We start from the raw sequence: 21,407 nt of genomic DNA on the forward strand, positions 1-21,407 counted from the left end.
CAAGCAGGGAGCCCAGAAAGCACCAGCTACTGCTGGCTCTGGGCAACTTTGTACCTGCATGATGCTGATTCTGCTCATAGGAGGTTAGAATGTAATGGTTAAGAAAAGAAAACCACCTACATAATTCACAAGTGTGTCCCAATTTCCTCGTTTTCCATCTGTATCTACACCTTTAATTTTTCTCCTACCTCCTGAAAATTGACCCAGCATCCCATTCAGGGAAACAAAGGCTATTATTCCCTCAATTCAGGCCCAAATGGGGAAATCAGAGAGGGATTCCCCTTGATGAGGGAGGCTTCTCTGAGGAAGGCTCCTGGTGTGTCAGCCTGGCAGTGCTGTCAGGGGTCCTGTGGGTTAGTTATTTCTATCATTCCCTCTCCCATGCCATCTGTGACATTCGCTACAGTGCCATAGGTCTGAGTATAGAAAGCTGCTATATCATAGGCTGCCTCTCCCCTGGGCATCATGCCTGCAGCCTGGAGAGCTGCCATCAGGGACATGGCTCTGTGGACCACATGGCTGGCTCTTTGCATGTGTGGGGAGCTGAAAGAGAAGACTGTCATGAGCCAATCAGTGTTTTTTTTTTTTTAAATTTTAGAGAAAATTCAATTCTGAAAATAGTAAACTTTAAAACTAAATAACAATTTATGCTTAAAAAGTAATAATCTAGTCCATTTTAAATGAACTCTGAAGCATGTTTTTCTTTATTAAAAAGGCAACTATTTGCTGTCACTCTGATGTGATTTGGCTCTCTGTCCCCACCCAAATCTCACCTTGAATTGTAATAATCTCCATGTGTCAAGGGCGGGACCAGGTAGAGATAACCGAATCATGGGGGTGGTTTCCCCCATGCTGTTCTCATGATAGTGAGTGAGTTCTCACGAGATCTGATGGTTTTATAAGGGGCTTCCCCCTTCCCTTGGCACTTATTCTCTCTCCTACCACCATGTGAAGGACATGTTTTCGTCCCTTTCCACTACGATTGTAAGTGTGCTGAGGCCTTCCCAGCCATGCTGAACTGTGAGTCAAATAAACCTCTTTCCCTATAAATACCCTGTCTTGGATATGTCTTTATTAGCAGTGTGAGAACGGACTAATACTCTTATCTTTAAAAGATAAAGTCTTGTTTCCTTAGACAATCTCTTATAGACTATGTGTCAATAAGGCAGCATGGCCTGGTAGCTGGGAGCAGAACCTGCAGCCAGACTGCCTGGGCTTGATTCCCAGCACTGTGAACTTGGGCAAGGGACCTAACCTCTCTACTCCTCAGACTTCTTACCTGTAAAACAAGGATCATAATGGTGCCTACCTCATGGTGTTATTGTAAAGATTAAATGAATCCATATAGGTGATGTGTGCTGAGCAGTGCCTGGCATACAGTGAATGTTCATTAAATAGGGTCACAGGCAGAGAGAAACATTAATTTTCTTCCTTAAATTTTCTAACTCTTAGGGAGTCGTAACTTAAATGATTCTGATTTCTCTAGCTCTTACTCATCAGCTTTTTCTTTAATTCCGAATTCCTAAATAGTCATCCTGAATCTCTGCAGAAAAAGATATACATTGTATTTGATATTTTACCAACAATAGATATATATGCACAACTGTATATGTGTGTATTGTGTATATATATATATACACACACACACATATATATAAAACAAAAGCTTTACATCAATATTTACCCTTACTGCATGTGATAGTCTGGCATGCATATATTCTATTCTATTTCATTTTCTTTCTATGCTAATCATAACCCACCAAATTGATTTCACAATCCACTAAGCTACATCTGAAAAACAATGCACTATAGTAAAGAAAATATTTATTCCTTCCAAAATTGCTGCTTCTCCGTCTCCACAATGTTAAGATATGGATTGCAGTTGCTGGCAACTTTAAATCAAATTTTGAACCCAATATATTTCCCAGTCCCTATTTAAATAATTTGTAAGAACATAGTAGTTATAACTTTGTATATATGGCTTCAAATCAAACACAGTAGTTATAACTCCATAAAGATGGCTTCAAGTCTTATCTCTGTAAATTATTACCTGTGTAATTGCATAAAAGTGACTTCCGCTAGTTGCAGTGGCTCATGCCTATAATCCCAGCTACTTGGGAGACTGAAGCAGGAAAATCACTTGAGTGTAGGAGTTTGAGGAGTTTGAGGCCAGCCTGGGCAACACAGCAAGACTCTGTCTTTTAAAATAATATAAAATAAATTTTAATTATCCAAGTGGGGTGGTACCTGCCTCTAGTCCCAACTACTCAGGAGGCTGAGGCAGAAGGATCACTGGAGCCGAGGAGTTTGAGGCTGCAGTGAGTTTGGTCATGCCATTGCACCACTCCAGCCTGGATGACAGGAAGAGAACCCATTTCTAAAGAAAGAAAAAAAAGTGACTTATTTAAGCCTCAGTTTCCTTATCTGTTGATTGGGATAATAACTACCTCCCAGAGATGTTGGAAAAATTTTAAAAGAAGCTGTTTATTTAGTACATAGTAAAGTGCCTGATATTCAGCAAATGGCAGCTATTGTAATTACTGGTCTTTTAAAACTAGGGTTGTTTTCTTGTTATTGAGTTATTTATATATTTTGGATATTAGCCCCTTATTTTATGAAAAGAATATTTTCTTCCAATTTGTGGGTTGTCTCTTCACTCTGTTGTTTCCTTTGTTGTGCAGAAGTTTTTAGTTTGATACAATCCCATTTGTCTATTTTTGCTTTTGCATGTGCTTTTGGGGTCATATCCAAGAAATCATTGCCCAGACCAACATTGTGGAGCTTTTCCCCTAAGGTTTCTTCTAGTAGTCTGATGGTTTCAGGCCTTAACATTTAAGTCTTTAATCCATTTTAAGTTGATTCTTGTATAAGGGGTTAGATAAGGGTCCATTTCCATTCTTCTGCATGTGGGTATCTAGTTTTCTCAACACTTTATTGGAGAGACTGTCCTTTCCCCATTATGTGTTCTTGAAATCTTTGTCAAAAATCAGTTGATTCACTGTAGACCCATGAGTTTATTTCTCAGCTCTCTATCCTATTTAGTTGATGTGTCTGTTTTAATTCCAGCTGTTTTAATTACTATAGCTTTATAATATTATTTCAAAATTAGGACAAATGACCCTGTTAAAAAAAATGTGCAAAATGCCTAAACAGACATTTCTCAAAAGAAGACATACAAATGACCAATAGATACATGAAAAAATGCTCAACATCACTAATCATCAGGAAAATGCTAATTAAAACCACAATGAGATATCACCTCACACATGTTAGAATGTCTGTTGTCAAAAACATGAAACATAAGTGTTGGCTGGGGTGTGTAGAAAAAGGGAACCCTTGCACACTGTTGATGAGAATGTTAGTACAGCCATTTTAGAAAACAGTATGGAGGTTCCTCAAAAAACTAAAAAGAGAATTACCATATGATCCAACAATCCCATTTCTGGGTATATATCCAAAGGAACTGGAATTAATATGTCAAAGAATTTCTCTACTTTCATATTCACTGCAGCATTATTCACAATAGCCAAGATACAGAAACAACCTTAGTGCCCATCAACAGATGAATGGGTAAAAATAATGTGGTATACATACACAATGGAATATTCATTTCAGCCTTAAATATTCAATACAGCTTTAAAAAAGAAAGAAATTCTGTCATTTGCAACATGGATGAATCTAGACGACATTATGCTAAATTAGCCAAGCACAGAAAGACAAATACCACATGATCTCAGTTATATGCAGAATGTAAGAAAGTCAAACTCATAGAAGTAGATAGTACAATGGTGATTGCCAGAGGCTGGTGGGTAAAAAGGGAAAAGAGTCAAAAAGTTCAAAGCTTCAGTAAGGGGTAGTAAGTTCCTGTGATCTATTGCACAGCATGGTAACTATAGTTCATAATAATGTATTGTATATTTCAAAATAGCTAAAAGAACATATTTTAAATGGTATCATTGCAAAAAACAAATACATAGGTGAGGTAATAGACATGTTAATTAGCCTGATTTGATCATTCTATGACGTATACATGTATCTAAATACCACATTGTATGCCATAAATATATATAATTATTACTTGTCAATTAAAAAAATAAAAATCGCCAGACACGGTGGCTCACACCTGTAATCCCAGCACTTTGGGAGGCTGAGGCAGGTGGATCACTTGAGGTCAGGAGTTTGAGACCCAACTGGCCAACGTGGCAAAACCTTGTCTCTACTAAAAATATAAAAATTAGCCAGGGATGGTGGCAGGCACCTGTAATCCCAGTTACTTGGAAGGCTGAGGCAGGAGAATCCCTTGAACCCAGGAGGCAGAGGCTACAATGAGCTGAGATCATGCCACTGCACTCCAGCCTGGGCAAGACGGCAAGACTCCACCTCAGAAAAAAAAAAAGAATTAAAATATAAAAATGATAAAAATTACCTGGCCTTTACCAAGGACTACATAAGGTTCTCATTGATGGTTCTCAATCATGGCTACATATCAAAATCCCTTATGGAGGGTTTTTAATATCCACATGCCTGAGCCGCCATCCATATTTGTTGAATCTTCCAAGATGGGGACCAGATGAGATAACACAGGTGAGATAACACAACAGAATTGGATTGCCAAATCAGGTTCAACAGGAAATATAGATCCTACCTAGGACCTAGTTAACTAACGGCTCAAATGATACAGACAACAGCAAAATATGAGTCATTCTCCCCTTGGAGAGCTCTGAAACTGTCAGGCACAGGTGCCTATAAATGACCTTTTCTTGCATAAAGATGCATGTTGGTCCAGATTGAACATGAAAGGTAGAAGCAATGGACGAAGTGCATTGCTTGAACGCAAAGATCCATTTTTGTGATAGAACATTTGCTTGTTATACATCATTAATTACATAGCTTATATGACATTTTCCAGCAGGCTATACCCCACAAATTTATAAACTCTAGGTTTATTTACAGTAAACAACCTAGTCAGATCTGGTCCATCCTGCTAAAAGCATACCATAGTTAAGGACTCTCCAGCTAGCAAATACATTATCATTATTGTGTTTGCCAGAAGGTGGGTCATCAGCATGTTAAGAAAGGGCCTGGTACAAGGCTTTTCTTTTCAATAGTTGATACAAATTATAAGGACTGGAACCACAAATTATAAGGACTGGAACCACAAATTATAAGGACTGGAACCACTTCTCCTTTTCTAGTTTCAGATTAGCATTTGAGAACTCATTTGAATACAATTCTTTTTAAACGAATATATACAGGACTTGATACTCAGGATGTCCCAAAATTCTTGGGGTAATTCCAAGCATTACATAGCATAAACCAATATTTAAATAGCTTAAAACTCCCCCAAGACTGTGGGCACCCTGCTTATTTCATTTTTTGAATGAGAAAATTGAAGCAATATTTGTTCTATTTATTGGAGGAGGAGGTGACTTTTGTTTTTGAACAAATAAAACCACGAATGCAGTCTTCCAGTAGCCATAACTCAGAAGTGGTGGAACCATGTTTCATGTGGTATGCTGTCATATGCTTACCCAAATGCAAATGATGTACATAATCCATGTTTCCGCAGATACTCCATTGATAGAAGCAGTGACCCTGGAAGATTTTTCTATGTTGACATTACAACAGGTGCCCTAATGACAGCAAGACCCCTAGACCGGGAAGAATTTTCTTGGCATAATATCACTGTCCTTGCTATGGAAATGAGTAAGTAGCACAGTAAGTTGGTCTCCATGCAGTGATAAAATATAGGTGTTACAGAAAGTGGAAGTTTCTAGAACTTGTTGTAACAAAAATTATATCCTTTAAGGGAAGAAATGGAAATCATGCTTTATGCAAGTAAGTAAATGCATTCAGTTCAAATACTTTTTTGAGGCTCTCTTGTATACTTAGTCCTGTGCTAGAGATAAAAGCAAACAAAACATGGAAAAGCAGTGAAAGACAGCATTCTTATCCCAAGTAGCTATGAGGAAAAGGGAAGATTCCTGAGAAATCTAACAGGCTTTCAATCTTTAATATGATTGTGAATGTACAAAAAGTATAAAATATTACTGTATGAAAGGAAGCATTTATAACATATCACTCTTATTATACAAACATATACATATCTATACCCACAAGAATTTGAGATATCTTACAATAAAAGGCAAATTGATTAACATAATAAACTTATAAATGGAATGGAAAATTAATAACTAGATTAATATATATTATAAACGTAATAAAAATTAGATTATATACTACTACATTCCTTTTTTTTTTCATACTGGTGATAGTAAAGGCTTCGAAAAATGGCAGTCCCTAAGCTATTGGCTATATAACTAAACAGCCATTCAGGAGGGCAGTTTGGCAATATGTATTGAGATTCTCCAAAATATTTATACTCTTTCAGGAATTCTACTGCTAGTCATCATATTAAGGAAATAATTACAGATATCAACAAAGATTTAAATGTGAAAATTTCCACTGCCATGTTATTTTAAAATAAGGAGAAAATGGAAATTACTTAAATATCTAATAATAGGAGATTAAATAAATTATGGTATGACCTATAGTAAAATGACAATATAATACAGATGCTTTCAAAACATATTCAATGACAAAGGATAACCTTACCCTAAAATATTAATGTTCTGAATTCGATTTTTCTATTTTGCTTAACTGTAACTTGTGTGTCAGGGGGAGGGTGTATAACTCCAATTTTAGACACCCATGCTGTATAATGTCATATATCTAATGGATATCTCTGGTAGTAGGATTGCAGATCATATTCATGGATTCATCTATGCTTTTCTGGAATTTTCATTATTCCTTAGACAAACACCACTGTTATAATGAATAAATAAATTTTAATTTTGCTAGCACATTCTGGTAACTAAGCAATAAAAGTATTTAGGGGGGAAGAGTACAGCATAATTTTTTGGGAAAGAAAGGAAGAAAAATATGATTCAGAAGAACAATGCATTTTGGGATTTAGTAAAATTATTAACCAAGAATAATTTCTGTGTCTTGCAATTTCTGTTTTGTCTCCTTGGGGTGGTGACCAAAACAGAAAAAGACAGGAGGAGCACTACCAGAGCTGTGAAATTGTCTCTGCATGGCAGCGCCAAGCAGAAGACACAGATCACAAAGACACAGTTCCCCATGAGTGACTATGACCCCAGCCAAAGATATGGATTTGGTGTGTGTTTGATCCTGTAATATCCTGTTAGTCCCTAAGCAGAAATAAATGTGCAGTGTTATCTTTATTCCAGTGAATAACTCAAAACCTTTGGAAATGTAATTCAAAGAACTGATGATTCCACAGGAAGAAAGCCAAGCAGTGCCACACAGTAGGCATCCGATTGGCAATGGGCTCCTTTAAAGACCAGAATACAGAAATGACCTGCCTTTAATTCCAGAACTTGAAGTCTGAGCCAAATGGGAGACTGAAAACCTCTTTTTAAGATTCGTTTTGTGACACTTGCTCCCTTTGTCTCACCCCTCCCTTCATACTGCTGATAGCAAACGTTCACCAACACACACCTTGTTCTGTCCAAACTTCTCATGTCCGGCCACACTCTTAGTAGGCAACACATGGATCCTATGCTCTTGCTACCATCTCCATGTACTTTATCCACTCCTTTCAAACCCAGACTCACCAAGTAAATACCTACTTTTTTTTTTTTTTTTTTTTTTTTTTGAGACAGAGTCTCACTCTTTTGCCCAGGCCAGACTGCAGTGGTGCTATCTCGGCTCACTGCAAGCTCCGACTCCTGGGTTCACGCCGTTCTCCTGCCTCAGCCTCCCTAGTAGCTGGGACTACAGGTGCCCGCCACCACGCCCGGCTAATTTTTTGTATTTTTAGTAGAGACGGGGTTTCACTGTGTTATCCAGGATGCTCTCGATCTCCTGACCTCGTGATCCGCCCACCTAGGCCTCCCAAAGTGCTGGGATTACAGGCATGAGCCACCGCGCCCAGTCGTAAATACCGACTTCTAGCAAAGACCATTACTCTGTTTTTTTTTTTTTCTTTTGGCATGACTAAACTCTCAGATTTGGTTTTCCTTGTGTTCCCTTTAGACAATCCCTCCCAGGTTGGAAGTGTTCCTGTCACAATCAAAGTCTTAGATGTGAATGACAATGCTCCGGAGTTCCCCAGATTCTATGAAGCTTTTGTCTGTGAGAACGCCAAGGCAGGAGAGGTAAGGCGGCCTGTGGGTGGTGCACTCTGCTTAACCCCTAACTTCTGGAAACAATTGTTAGATAACCAAATTCACAGTCAAAGCCATTTTGACTCCAGAAACGAACAGTTCACAAAACAGAGTCCCCAATTCCCGTATATCAGGTTTCAACCATTTATTTATTAAGACAACTATTTGAGGCTAGGTGTGGTGGCTCATGCCTGTAATCCTAGCATTTTTGGAGGCCAAGGCAGGAAGATAGCTTGAGCCCAGGAGTTTGAGACCAGCCTGGGCAACATCGTGAGACCCTGTCTCTAAAAAAGTAAAAAAACAAAAGGACAACTATTTGGAACCTACATTACCTTTTATGGCCTAAACAGCACTTTGAGGGTGGCTTGATGCACAGGATGGCTGTATAAGGTATGTGTCCACCTGGAAACTGAATTGTGTAGCACCAGTGGCAGTAACACCTGCTCTGAGGCCTGAAAGTGAGGGACCAGGAAGACCAGGAAAAGGAGGAAAAAGCTGCTCTTTTCCTGAGTGTGGTACCAATTCCTCAAAATATTTTGCAGTAGGACAAGTTTATTTTCTGTATCTTTCCACCTCCCTTTCTTAACTTCTGGCAAGAAGTACCTTATTTAGGGACTCCCTGGCCTATCTCAGAATGCTGCCACCTATAATGACCTACCTTCTCTCCTCCCTCAATTAAAACATCCATTTTCTTAGTGCTGCTCATGTCAGGTAAGTTTTGAGAGGAAAGTAATCCGAAAGGACAAAGGTCTACTTATTTGAAATATACCTCCATAATCTTCAGAGACATATTTGTGTATTTTTTAAGTATGCCCTTAAAACTAACTGAATATTTAGTTGATCAAATTCTAAGTGGTGTAATTGAGAAACATCTGGAACTCCATTTGGAGTGCCCATGTAGCAATGCATGTGTCAGGCTGTTGCCTGCCCTATAATTTGTCCATCTCCTCCATTCTGCTCCTGCTTTTGTAAGATGCTTTCCTGCCCTGCCTATGACCCAGCAACCCAACAGATCCCCTAATAGTCCTCATTTACTCCCCGTCCCCACCCCAGTGTATCCTGTTGTCCTGTGGATGCTGGTGCTGGATCAAATGGGCTGCACTATTTTAACATGAAAGCTGGGGAAGCGCATATTGATAAGGCAGGGACTCATGCATTGGTAATTCAGGCCCCTGACTGTAATCTAACTTTGCCTTCATGTATTAGTCCATTTTCATGCTGCTGATAAACACATACCCAAGACTGGGTAATTTATAAAGAAAAAGAAGGTTAATGGACTCACAGTTCCACGTGGCTGGGGAAGCCTCACAATCATGGTGGAAGGCGAAAAGCACATCTTACATGGCGGCAGGCAAGACAGACTAAGAGCCAAGTGAAAAGGGAAACCCCTTATAAAACTACCAGATCTTGTGAGACTTATTCACTACCATGAAAACAGTATGGGGGAAACTGCCCCCACGATTCAATTATCTCCCATCAGGTCCCTCCTACAACATGTGGGAATTATGTGAGCTACAATTCAAGATGAAATTTGGGTGGGGACACAGCCAAACCATATAAATTCACTTCTCTCACTCCCTGGGAGTAGTACCTCCAGCATCTTGCTGCACAGAGAGACTAGGTCTGCATAACCAAAACTTATGTTAGCTCCCTGAACTCGCCAAAGATGGACTCGATGACACATCTTTACCGCTTACTCAGCCAAAGCAAAAAGTGATTTATGTCCCTCAGGGGAAGAAAGATGTTCCATCACGATTCTGATCTAAATTTATCTGTCAATCCTTGAAATTTGGTGCAATGGTCTATAGCCCTCCTAAAAAATTCTTTTCAACAAGTCTAGGATAACTCTCTTTCCACATCTAGTGAATTTCTAGTCTACTAAGACCTGAAATATTATGTAGCTAATAAAAGTTACAATGCAGAATTTACAGCCCAAGAAATGATCCATGTTATTATAAGTAAAGAAGGGAGGTATAAAAACTACACCTACATGCTTTCAGTCATGTAAAATTATTACTACAAGTGAACAATGATCGAGAGGGAAGATGCAAAAATAGTATAGTTACTGTGCTAAGGTAGTTGAGTTTAAGTGAGGAGGTTTGGGTCTTTAATAATTTTTGTTTTATATTATAAAATTTATATATATGTAATATAAACTTTTGTTTATGTTATAAAATTATATGAATATTTTGTCATGATAAAATAAGCTAATTTTAATCTATAATACAAAGAGGGTGATAAGTAGCACAGTAAATTAAACCTCCCTCTCCCCAAAATAAAGCACTCTCTTTTAAAGGGCTTCAGAGTAGGAGAGGTTGCATTCTAACAAGTGAAGAACATTTTAACTATCTCTCCTGTTTTTGTAATCAAACAAACATAGTCCCCATTTCTAAATGCATCTTTTAATAGTTTGTTATACAGTGATCTGAAGTACAGATCTTTCACTTCAAGTTCAGTCTGTCCCATTTGTCACCTTTAGGCCAAGATACTGAAAATATTAACCTTTGATTTGGGCTCTGGGAAATGTTTTGAAGATTTTTCAAAAGCATACAGCTCAGAGATACATCTGGTTTATAAAGAATCGGGCCTCGTTGTGTTTACTTGTTGGACACTATCGTCAGCTTCACGTCTGACAAGTCCAGATACATGCTTTCCTCTTAGTAAGCAGCCCTGAAGGAAGCCCATAAAGAAATCAGATAACATACTTGGTGATGACCAAGGGTGGAATGAAACCAGCTGAGCAGAATATTGCATGACAAGTGGGGCTGAGGAAGACATCTGACCTGCTGGGAGAACAGAGAGCAGGAGAGAGGGCCATGCGCTCCCAACCCAGACTTAGCGATTTGTATCTTCACTCACTCATGCTTTAAAGCCCTGTAAGCAACCAGCTCTGTGCCTCAGGCCCCAGTCTCACCAATATATACACAATACGCAGGCCAGATATTCTGAAACGACTTTCCCAACTATGTTTATCAAGTTACATAGAATCACCTATGTGTAACATGCCTCAAGAAATATGTTACCTCTCTATGTGTTTAGCACTACAAGCAAGCTGAAAAGTGCCAGCTCTGTCTCCAGGCGGGATAGGACAGGAGGGTAATCCTGGAGTATGAGCAGCACTGATACGAGGATTGGCTGTGGGCAAGTTGATCTCCATTACTCTCCTGAACCTCACCTTCCTGGCAACTCCATTCCCCCTACTTTCAGTTTCAACAGTTGGGGTCTCCAGGAGGCATACCCTGAGATGGAGTTCCAGTATAAGGTGTTTATTAAGGAGGGTCGTTGGGGCCAGCACCTGTGGGAGGGAAGCGAAGGAAGCAGGACTGGGCAAAAGAAGTCCAGCTGCCAGGCAGACTAACTGCCTCAGCTGACTTCTCAGAGAGTTCCAGAACTAGAGTTTCCCCAAGTTGAGATGGGATAGGCAGACCTGTATACTATCACATTAATTAGTCACTGGATGTCTGTTGCCCTGGAAGGATGTGGTGACCGTGGGTGTCTTAGTCAGTTTGTATTGCTATAAAGGATTACCTGAGGGTGGGTAATTTATAAAGAAAAGAGGTTCATTTGGCTCATGGTTCTACAGGCTGTATAAGCAGCATGGTGCCAGCATCTGCATCTAGGGAGGGCCTCAAGCTGCTTCCACGCATGGAGGAAGGGGGAAGGAAGCCGACATGTGCAGATCACATGGTGAGGGGAAGCAAGGCAGAAGGGGAAGGTGCCAGGCTCTTTCTAACAATCAGCTATCACAGGAACAAAGAGAGTAAGAACTCAACTCATTATCAGGACGACTGCACCAAAACATTCATGAGGGATCCACCTGGATGACCCCAATACCTCCCACCAGGCCCCACCTCCAACAATGGGGATCAGATTTCAACGTGAGATTTGCTGGGGTCAAACATCCAAACCATAGGAGTGGGTAGGTGGCTCTCTGCAATTGGCAATCCCCAAAGGGACTGGTAGGTGACTGGGGGAAAAATCCTTCATTGAAGGGGGATCTGAGCAACACAGTGTCCAAAAGGCCCCCTGACGGGAGCTCCCCCCACCACCACCCCCAGTTATTTAATCTTCGGCATATTGTGAGAGTAGCTTTAGCTCCCCTAATTTACAGATGAAGAAATACAAACTAAGCAAGCCCACCTGGGACCTCAAACTGACCTTTGATGTCCCGGTTCCTATGGTGGTAGAAGCACAGCTGGCTTTTAAACAGCAGGATTGGCAAGTCTACAGGGCTGAACCCAAGATGGGTAGGAGTAGTCTGTGCTGTTGCTTGGTACAACAGGAAACACATATGAAGGAGGCTGCGGTTCAATGCCTCTTCTGTATCCCCCTCAGCCTGCCAGCTCCCGTTCCAGTCGTCTGTTTCACACAGATTTCTTTAATAGCTTTTACATCATGGTCTCCACAGACTTCATGCAACTTACTCCCTTGAAAAACATTATGGAAAAGGCAAAACGTGGCCAGTGAGTCCAAGAAGAAGCCACCTGACCTCCTGCTCTCCCCACTCCCGAGTTCTGCTTCTGACTCTTGTCTGTTCTGCATTTCCACTCTGGGGATCCTGTGCTATCTTTGCTAGCTCTCCCTCCTGCCAACAAAATGTGACTCCCTGTGACCCATTCCCTCATGTCTGTTTTCTGTTAACCTGACATGGCCAATGCCGATGTGTCACTCACTTCTCTTCAGGTCATGGTCATTCTTAAATAGGGGCTTCTTAAAGACAGCAATTTAGCCCTGAAATATTGGGCCAGTGATGAGGTTAAGTAGATGAGGTGAGAAGAAAATATGGGGTCAAGCAGGACTTTGCGGCACCCGAGCCCTTTAACTCAAAGTCTCTTATTTTTTAGACTGCCTAGAAACGGCTGGCCGTGGTGGAAGAATATATGTTATTTTGATGTCTAACATCTGAAGTATTTAGGTAACATTTATCCTATGCCTACTAACATACTCAAGCCCAACCCTAAAGCAAAATTAAATCCTGAGGTGTGTGATGGCATGGAGACTGTGCAGGGAAGTTTCATATGGAACGGGAGAGTTCCCTTATCCCCCTTGCAGAACAGGGGTGTGCCCCGCTGCTCAAACCCCTAGGGGAAGCATGCAGATGGGCAGGTGCAGAAGCCATGGGGAGCGCTTTTGTGCTCTGGCCCCATGGCAGCGTCTAGGACTCCTGAAGCCCAAGTGGGCGTGTGTTACAGTGTGCTCGCTCTCAGCTATGCCTTCTGCAGACGGCTTGTATTAGCTCAATAGACCCTCTGCCTTATCACAAGGACAGACGGCCAGTGTGACAGCCTGAGTTCTTGCCCAGTGAACTGGAAGAATCAGATCACACATGGGCTGGAAGGCTGAGTGCAACGTTTATTGAGTGGTGAAGGTGGCTCTTAGTGAGATGAATGGGAAGCCAGAAGCGGGGGATGGAGTGGGAAGGTGATCTTCCCCCAGATTCAGGCTGCCCAGTGGCCAGACTCTTCTCCAACTGTCCCGGGCTGAACTTCCCTTGGCATCTGCATCATTCCACCATTGCTAGTCTGCCAGTGTCTGCTGGTGTGCTCTTCTCCTCTCAACATCCAGCTGCTTGTGTCTGTGCCCGCTAAGGTCTCGGGTTTATATGGGTACAGAATGGGGGGCATGGGGGCCAGAGTGGTCTTGGAAAATGCAACATTTGGGCCCGAAAACAGGAGTCCCTATTCTCACTTAGATCCGTGGGCACAGGCCAGAGGATGGAGCCCTCGCCAGGGACCCTGCCCTTCTCTACCCAGCATTTCCCTGCCCCTCTCCCATATCAATGATATCCTTCTCATAAAGTAAAACAACCCACCATTGTGTTTCCAGGTTTGGGATTTAACTGGGCCCTGGTGCTTTTTCCTTTGGCTCCAGCTCACCTGATTTCATGTCCCTCCCTCAGCTGATCCAGACAGTGAGTGCAGTGGACCACGATGACCCACGCAATGGTCAGCATTTCTACTACAGCTTGGCTCCTGAGGCTGCTAACAACCCCAACTTTACCATAAGGGACAACCAAGGTAATCAGGCGGATGGTTGGCTAACTATGCTTTTCTACAGCATAGGCCAGCTACTTTGAGTTATTGTCTTATGCAAACAGTGTCAAAGGCTACCTGCTCCTTACCAGCAGGGAGGATGTTAATAATTGTTTTTTTGGTTTTTTTTTTGAGATGGAGGTCTATGTTGGCCAGGTTGGTCTTGGACTCTTGGCTTCAAGCAATCCTCCCGTCTCAGCCTCCCAAAGTGCTAGGATTACAGGCATGACCCACTGCACCCAGCCTCACAGTGTCTTTTAAAGTTTTGTTTCAGAACAACAAACACAGAGAACCCTTTGCCAACTCTAAAACTCATTCAGTCAGTAAGTTGACAGATGTTTACTGAGTGCCTGTCCTGTGCCAGAAACACTGCAAAGCACAGAGGCAAAATCCTTCATTCCCACTGGTAGCAGCCCTGTTCATATGTTCTGTAACAATGGGAAAAATCTGAGAAAGAAAGTGACCCAGGATAAAAATAAAATAAAATTTAAAAAACCGTGGGGGCACATTTCTAGGCAGGGATCAAAGCAGGAAACAGTAAAAAGCTCTCCAAACAAAAAGGAGACAAAGGATAAGTAATAGAGATAACAAAGGGCAAATATAGGACCATAAACACAGTTTTGGCACTGAAACAGCTTTATTACTTTAGAATGATTTAGAGACATACTTTCAGGTAGGGTTCCCTATCCAGAAACTGTTCCCCACTATAGCTTTGATGGAACAGAATTCTAGGCCCCTCTTTTCCAACAAGCATTCAGACCAGCTAAGGGGCTCACAGACCCAGCACAGTCTTCTTTGGGCACAGATGGGAAAAGGAAGGACTTTTGTTCTGTAGCCAGATGATTTGCTTCAAAAGAAAAATAAAAGGTCAGGGCAATGGAAAAAATAAGTTAAACTGTCAAATGAACCTCATCTGTTGTTAATTCTGCTGCCAGCTAGCCATCTGACCCTGGGAAGGTCATCACTTCTCGAGACTGCAGTAGCCTCATTTTCATTTCGATTCTAAAATATTAATTGCCACTTTGTAAAAATCTAAGCAAAGGGTAACAAAAAGTCATGATTAGGTTAGGCACGCCTGGTTTTAGTTTCAAACATCAATTATTTGAGATTAAAAGTATTACTTCAACCCCACATGACAGTTTTCTGCTGTAAAACTTGAGAATCTCAAACCTGTTTTCTTCTAAATGGGAAAGCATTCTTCTAAGTCATCCCTTCAACCTCCTACATGTCATCATAAAAATACCATAATAATTCTGGAAGGAATGGTAATATGAATTATAAAGGCAAAAATACTTCAATTAAATATCCTGAAGTTTTTATTGGGTCAAAATTTTGAACTATTCATTTATCTGCTTCGCAGGGAAACTATTCCCGCAAAAAAGTGCTTTCAACCTAGGATTGGCTTTACAAAGGCAACCCCGGGGGGGGGAAAAAATAACACATTGTAACACATTATATTTTTTCTTCAACTGTTCAGCTAAGCTATCATTCTAATAAGTGAAACAAAATGCAGCAAAATGCTGCAAATTTCTTAAAGAGGACTTTGGGCACCAACTTATGGAACCAATTCCTTAAAAAGATGGGCCACCAGCACTGGATGACTATAGTAAGACGTGACTCATCTCTTGGAAGGTTTCCCAAAACAGAAGTCAGCACATCTTCAACAGAAAGCATGAACTCTTAATCTCCAAATGACAATTCATCTCACGAGTATCCTTTACTGAGGCTCATTTTAAAACTGAACAAGTCTAGGCACAGTGGCTCATGCCTGTTACTCCAACACTTTGGGAGGCTGAGGCAGGAGAACTGCTTGATACCAAGAGTTCAAGACCAGCCTGGGCAACACAGCAAGACCCTGTCTCTGAAAAACATATTTTAAAAATTAGCCAGGCATGGTGGCACACACCTGTAGTCCCAGCTAGTTGGGAGCCTGAGACAGGAGGATCACTTGAGGCCAGGAGTTTGAGATCAGCCTGAGCAACACACCAAGATCCCATCCCCACCAATTTTTTTTTAATTAGCCAGACATGGTGGCATGCACCTGTAGTCCCAGCTACTTGGGAGGCTAAGGTGGGAGGATCACTTGAGCCCAGGAGTTCAAGGCTGCAGTGAGCTATGATCAGACCACTGTACTCCAGACTGGGTGACAGAGTACAATCCCGTCTCTAAAAAAAGCCACAACAAAAACTGACTAATATAGGGCAGATCTACTGTCAACTACCTCTGTTCCTGTGCCTGAAACATGATGTCCTTTTATGAACACAACAGGACACTATCTCCAGTAAAGCCTTTTTTTACTTTTCAGCCCCAAAACATTATGAAAAGAATTATGTGTATATAGTACTTTACAGTTTCAAAGTATTTTCCCATACCTTATTTGATATTTACAATAATTCTGTGAGGCTTTAAGGAAGTTATTAATCCCTCTGATTCTTATTGTCCCATCTGATAGATGAGGAAGGTAAGCAAATGGCCCAAGACCAGAGAGTCAATAAGCTGAATAAGCATTAAAATTGGGATTAGAAATCGAGTCCTGTTTTACCATGCGCCCCCACTACACCCCTGCCCCACAAACAGTGTTCTGTGTCACCTTAGGAAAAAATGCTGTTTCCAAATAAGTTACTAAAGCCCTCATTATCACATTCAACAAAAATTTTCCAAGTGGCTACTATATGCCAGGCCCCTTCCAGCACTGGACTCAGCAATGTGATGCTCTGATATTTGTCTTTAATCTTAAATAATTCTTAGATCAAGAAACATATATATTATAGGTATAATACTTTTATGAATTTCGGCTCTAGTCAGAGTTTCTAAAAGTCTCACGACCTCGCCTGGATTAAACCAAAAAAATTAAAAAATAAAAAAATAGTTCTGATTAGAGAAAAACCTGCTTTCTGAAAAAACAAGCAATTAAAGCTACAAAGTGGAATTGATAGTATTTAGCTATTAAGTCTGGAAAACAGAAAGGTGCATGGGTTGTGTGGTAGGTGGAAATATGAATATAATCCTCAGGTAGGCATCCTTTCTCCATTGAGAAGAAAATAAGAAGTAGCATGTATCAAAGCAGGAAGAGATTATGCTTATCTGAATTTTTTTTGACAGTTAATATTACTAAACTAAATAAGCAGTTATATAGCACAATGGAAGGTGTGCATGTTTTGGAGACAGAGAGACCAGAGTTCAAATCCCAGCTCTGCTACTAACTAGGTTAGTGGCTTCAAACAAGTAATAAAATCACTCTAGGCCTCACTTCTATTTCTGAAAAGGAGTAAGATTATTACTATGTCCAAATTGTGAAGATTGAGTGAGATACTGCATGCAAAGTGCAGGTACATGGCACATGAGCCTTTCGTAACAATAGCTGTTAGCATAAAAAGCAGGGTGGAGGAGGAAAAGTTAATTAAGGGGTAATGTGTTACTCAGAATAGCCCAGATTATGCTACGGGAACAACTACCACGAAAATCTCAGTGGCTTAGCACAACTACAGTTAATTTCTTGCTCACACACAGCCTACTGTGGGTCTGAGCTTAGTGTCTCAAGCCGCCCCGCTCTGCATCTCACACCCTGTGGTTCTTTCTCAGTAACTACAGCAAGGAAAGAGCATGGAGACTCATACACCAGCTCATACAGACTTCTGCCTAGAAGTAACACAAATCACTATTGCTCAGCTAAAGCAAATCACACAGACATACCCACATTTAAGAGGATAGAAAAGTATAATCCTTTATTATGTCCAAAAAGGGAAGAAGAACCAGAAATATTGATGATCACTAATAATGTTTTCTTAGGTTAGGCTCTCAGAATTTTTTGTGATGTTCTAGACTTTTTCCTATGAAATATGAAACACATCCATGGGACCTCTGTGTTGGTGGTATTAGCTTTGAGAATCACTTCTTGCGTGTCCTACTACATCTCTCAAATTTTTCCTCTGCTGAAAATAATCTGAGCTTTGTGAAAGTATATCTACTTTAGAATTCAAACCTACTGCAGGAAACTTGAGAATGTAGATTTTAAAAATGAAAACTCCCACAACACAATATGTGAATATAAATGTAAACACACACACGTACACATCCCGATTTTGTAGAAAATATCTAATAATTTGACTAATCCCCTTTAAAACTGGAGGAAAGATTTCTAGTATTGATCAGGAACAAAGTTTCACCAAGTTCATATTAACTGCTTAAAGTGAGACCACCAACCCAGGAGAAATAACAAGGTGTGTCATGTGACTAGGGGATTTCAAAGAAGCTTCTACTAAACGAGCAGGTTCTTTAGGAAACACAGGAGTTGGTGACTGCATTTCAGAGGCATAAAAGAAAATAGTAAAAGACGTGAATTCCAGCCAAAGTGGCAAAAATAAGTAATCTGCCACAGTCACACAGGCTCCTCAGCATTCTTTTCCTGGAGGCACAAAGCAGCACTGGGGCCTTGGCAAGCTGCTGAGCAGGAACAAACAGGGACCACAAGTCACCAGTGATTGTTCTTTTCTGTCAAGCTTTCCCAGGGACATTTTTGTTAGATCTGAAGTCTGACAGTTTGCCTTGGGCCTTTTATGTCACAAAGGATAAGACAGACTCAAAAAAAAAGGCTTTCTCTTCTAGGCCTCGGGGTTTTGCCTAAAAGCAAGCAAAAAGCATGGTTTCTGAATCCAAATGCTGATCCAGGCAAACCCGCCATGGCTGACCACTACCAGGGAATATCTGACTATCCTCTTTCCTTCCTACACCCTGCTCCTGACCCCTTGCTTTCCTCAATCCAAGAAATTAATTCATCTTCCCTTTTCCAATCCTGGAACCCCTCCTTCTTTCAGATAACACAGCACGGATTCTAACCAGGAGATCTGGTTTCCGGCAGCAGGAGCAGAGTGTCTTTCACCTGCCTATCCTGATAGCAGATAGCGGGCAGCCCGTGCTGAGCAGCACAGGCACACTGACCATCCAAGTGTGCAGCTGTGACGACGATGGCCACGTCATGTCCTGCAGCCCAGAGGCCTACATGCTCCCAGTCAGTTTGAGCCGGGGCGCCCTCATTGCCATCCTCGCCTGCATCTTTGTCCTCTTAGGTGAGTAAGGGGCTGCTTTCCCTTCTGTGGAGTCCTGCCAGTGCTCACTCAGACATCTGTTCATAACCTTCCTGATACAGCTATTCAGAACTGGTCTTCCACACCTTGCTTACTCAAAAGGTGGTAGAGTGAGGCTGCAAAAAACAGTAAAGAAACTGAGGACAGTCCCTTCTTCAAGGTGTCTGTGGCAAGATCAAAGCACATATAAAGTATCTACTATGAGCTGGGGCACCATACAAGATGCTAGGATTAATAAAACAGACAAGTTCTGGCCTTCCTGAGTTTACTTCAGAACAAAGCAGGTTCATTTTGACATCATAGAATCAAAATTACTATTTAGACAGGATTTGATGATCACCTCTTCTAACCCCTTCATTTAAGTAGTAGCTAAGTCACAAACGGGTAAGTGACAGGCTCAAAACCAAAGTCAGAGGCAGAGCCAGGGCTGAAATGCAGGCAGGCCATACACACTGGGCACCCCTGTGGCTCAATGGCACTGCCTTTCTCCTAAACGCTCATCCCGATTCTGGAGGTGGTATTACAGGGAAGGGAAGAGGGATAAGGTATCCTGGTTGGACAAGTGACAGGGACAGATGCCATTTCAAACAGGGTAGTCAGGGAATCCCTCACTGGTAAGACCTTTGAGCAGAGAGCAGAAGGAAGTGATGGTGTGAACCACACAGATTTCTGGAGAATAAGCTGTTTGGGGTGATTAGTACCCCTCCCAGGCACCATGGCCATCTAACCAGGAACAGTGACTACACAGGGTCAGTCTGCCTCTGCTGATGAAATAAGGACATAACAGGCTAGTAGTGGCAGAACACTACTGGGGTAAGGAACCCTTCCTTCTTCCTCTCAAGTCATACTGCAAGGTGGCGCCCCAACTCCCTGGTATGTAAGGCCATCCTTGCAATTCTTTTCTAATTCCACACTCAAAAACAGTGAAACAAAAACACCTAAACCAACTCTTGCAAAAAAGAAAGTATCTGTACATATATCCTTGCTCTTCTTATTGAACTAATCTATAGCATATATATCTTGCTTAGAGAAAAACAGATTTAGTAGATACTAGTATTATTCAATATAAAAGAAATCCGAGTTTTCTGAGGGAAAAAGCCCTGAGGATTGAAATTAGAATAGAGGTACAGATATTCACATACATCCTTGATCCCAAGTTCACCTCTATACCAAGAGACAGACCAAAGAAAGAAGTTCCTGTGTAAAATGTCAACCCTCGATTTTCTAGGTAGGTCTGTGGAATGTGCTTCTCAAAATACATTTAAAAACACAACATGTGGTTTAATTTTGTTGTTTTAGTTCAGTCCTACGTAAAGAGAGAAAGAGTATAAATAAGTAACCTTTCTAAGTTCTGGGATCCCTGTGTCAGAGAAAATTGTTATGGTTTCTGGACCTTGACTGCATTGACAAGTAAAACCTCCCTGCAATTCCTTGAGTTTCCATAAGGTGGCATTGGGAGTCCTTTAGCACAGAAGTGGACAACCTGTAGGAGGACTTTGAAGAAACTTGTTCCTGGGAGGAATTTCCAGACTGGCTGTCCTTACTTCTATCTTTGGAAAATGTCGAAGTTAAAAGTTCACCCTGGCCCACAAAAAGCCATCATTACAGAAATACTGATTTCAAGAGACTGGCTTGGAGAGGCTCTCTAGTTTTTTAAAAATGGTGTGCAAGGGACAATTTATTTTATCCCTTCCCACTCATGATGATGTCTTGTCTTTTAAACTGTACAGAAAAAGTAAACAGTTTTCAGGAGCTAAATTGAGCAGAGCTGTCATAAAATCCTCACAGTTTTAAGTATCCTTACTTCTAAGAGCACACATCCCACATTAAAAATAATTCATCAAACTTTAAGATTTGACTTGCATTTGTCAACAAAATACTACATTTTATGGACAACTAAATAAATTAATTCTGACTTCCTGTTTTTTTTTCATGCCTCATATATGTATCTAGTTCCTAGAAAATCTCGTAAGCTCTACGCACCGTGCCTATAGTACATGAAGAATAAACCATCCCTAGAACTAATTCTCTTCTGTCAGAGAAGCCTTTCAGCTGAATAAGACCATTTTCCTCAAAATCTGATTTTCAGGGCATTATGT

The 21,407-nt window shown here is 41.0% G+C and overlaps 2 protein-coding genes across 7 annotated transcripts in view; one reads left to right on the forward strand and one right to left on the reverse strand.

The window, feature by feature from the left end:
- Positions 1–21,407, reverse strand: part of RNF152 (ring finger protein 152) — a 945,877-nt gene that overhangs the window by 575,328 nt on the left and 349,142 nt on the right. The window lies entirely within an intron of this gene.
- The window catches only part of CDH20 (cadherin 20), a 223,938-nt gene that overhangs the window by 199,110 nt on the left and 3,421 nt on the right, over positions 1–21,407 (forward strand). For both annotated transcript variants that reach the window (XM_024236041.3, XM_054538036.2), the window contains exons 8-11: positions 5,570–5,706; positions 8,062–8,183; positions 14,092–14,209; positions 19,039–19,290. In XM_024236041.3, the coding sequence (XP_024091809.1) occupies positions 5,570–5,706; positions 8,062–8,183; positions 14,092–14,209; positions 19,039–19,290 (629 nt within the window). The remainder of the gene's footprint in view (positions 1–5,569; positions 5,707–8,061; positions 8,184–14,091; positions 14,210–19,038; positions 19,291–21,407) is intronic.

The sequence above is a fragment of the Pongo abelii genome, chromosome 17, assembly GCF_028885655.2.
Source record: "Pongo abelii isolate AG06213 chromosome 17, NHGRI_mPonAbe1-v2.0_pri, whole genome shotgun sequence".
Classification (NCBI taxonomy): Eukaryota; Metazoa; Chordata; class Mammalia; order Primates; family Hominidae; genus Pongo; species Pongo abelii.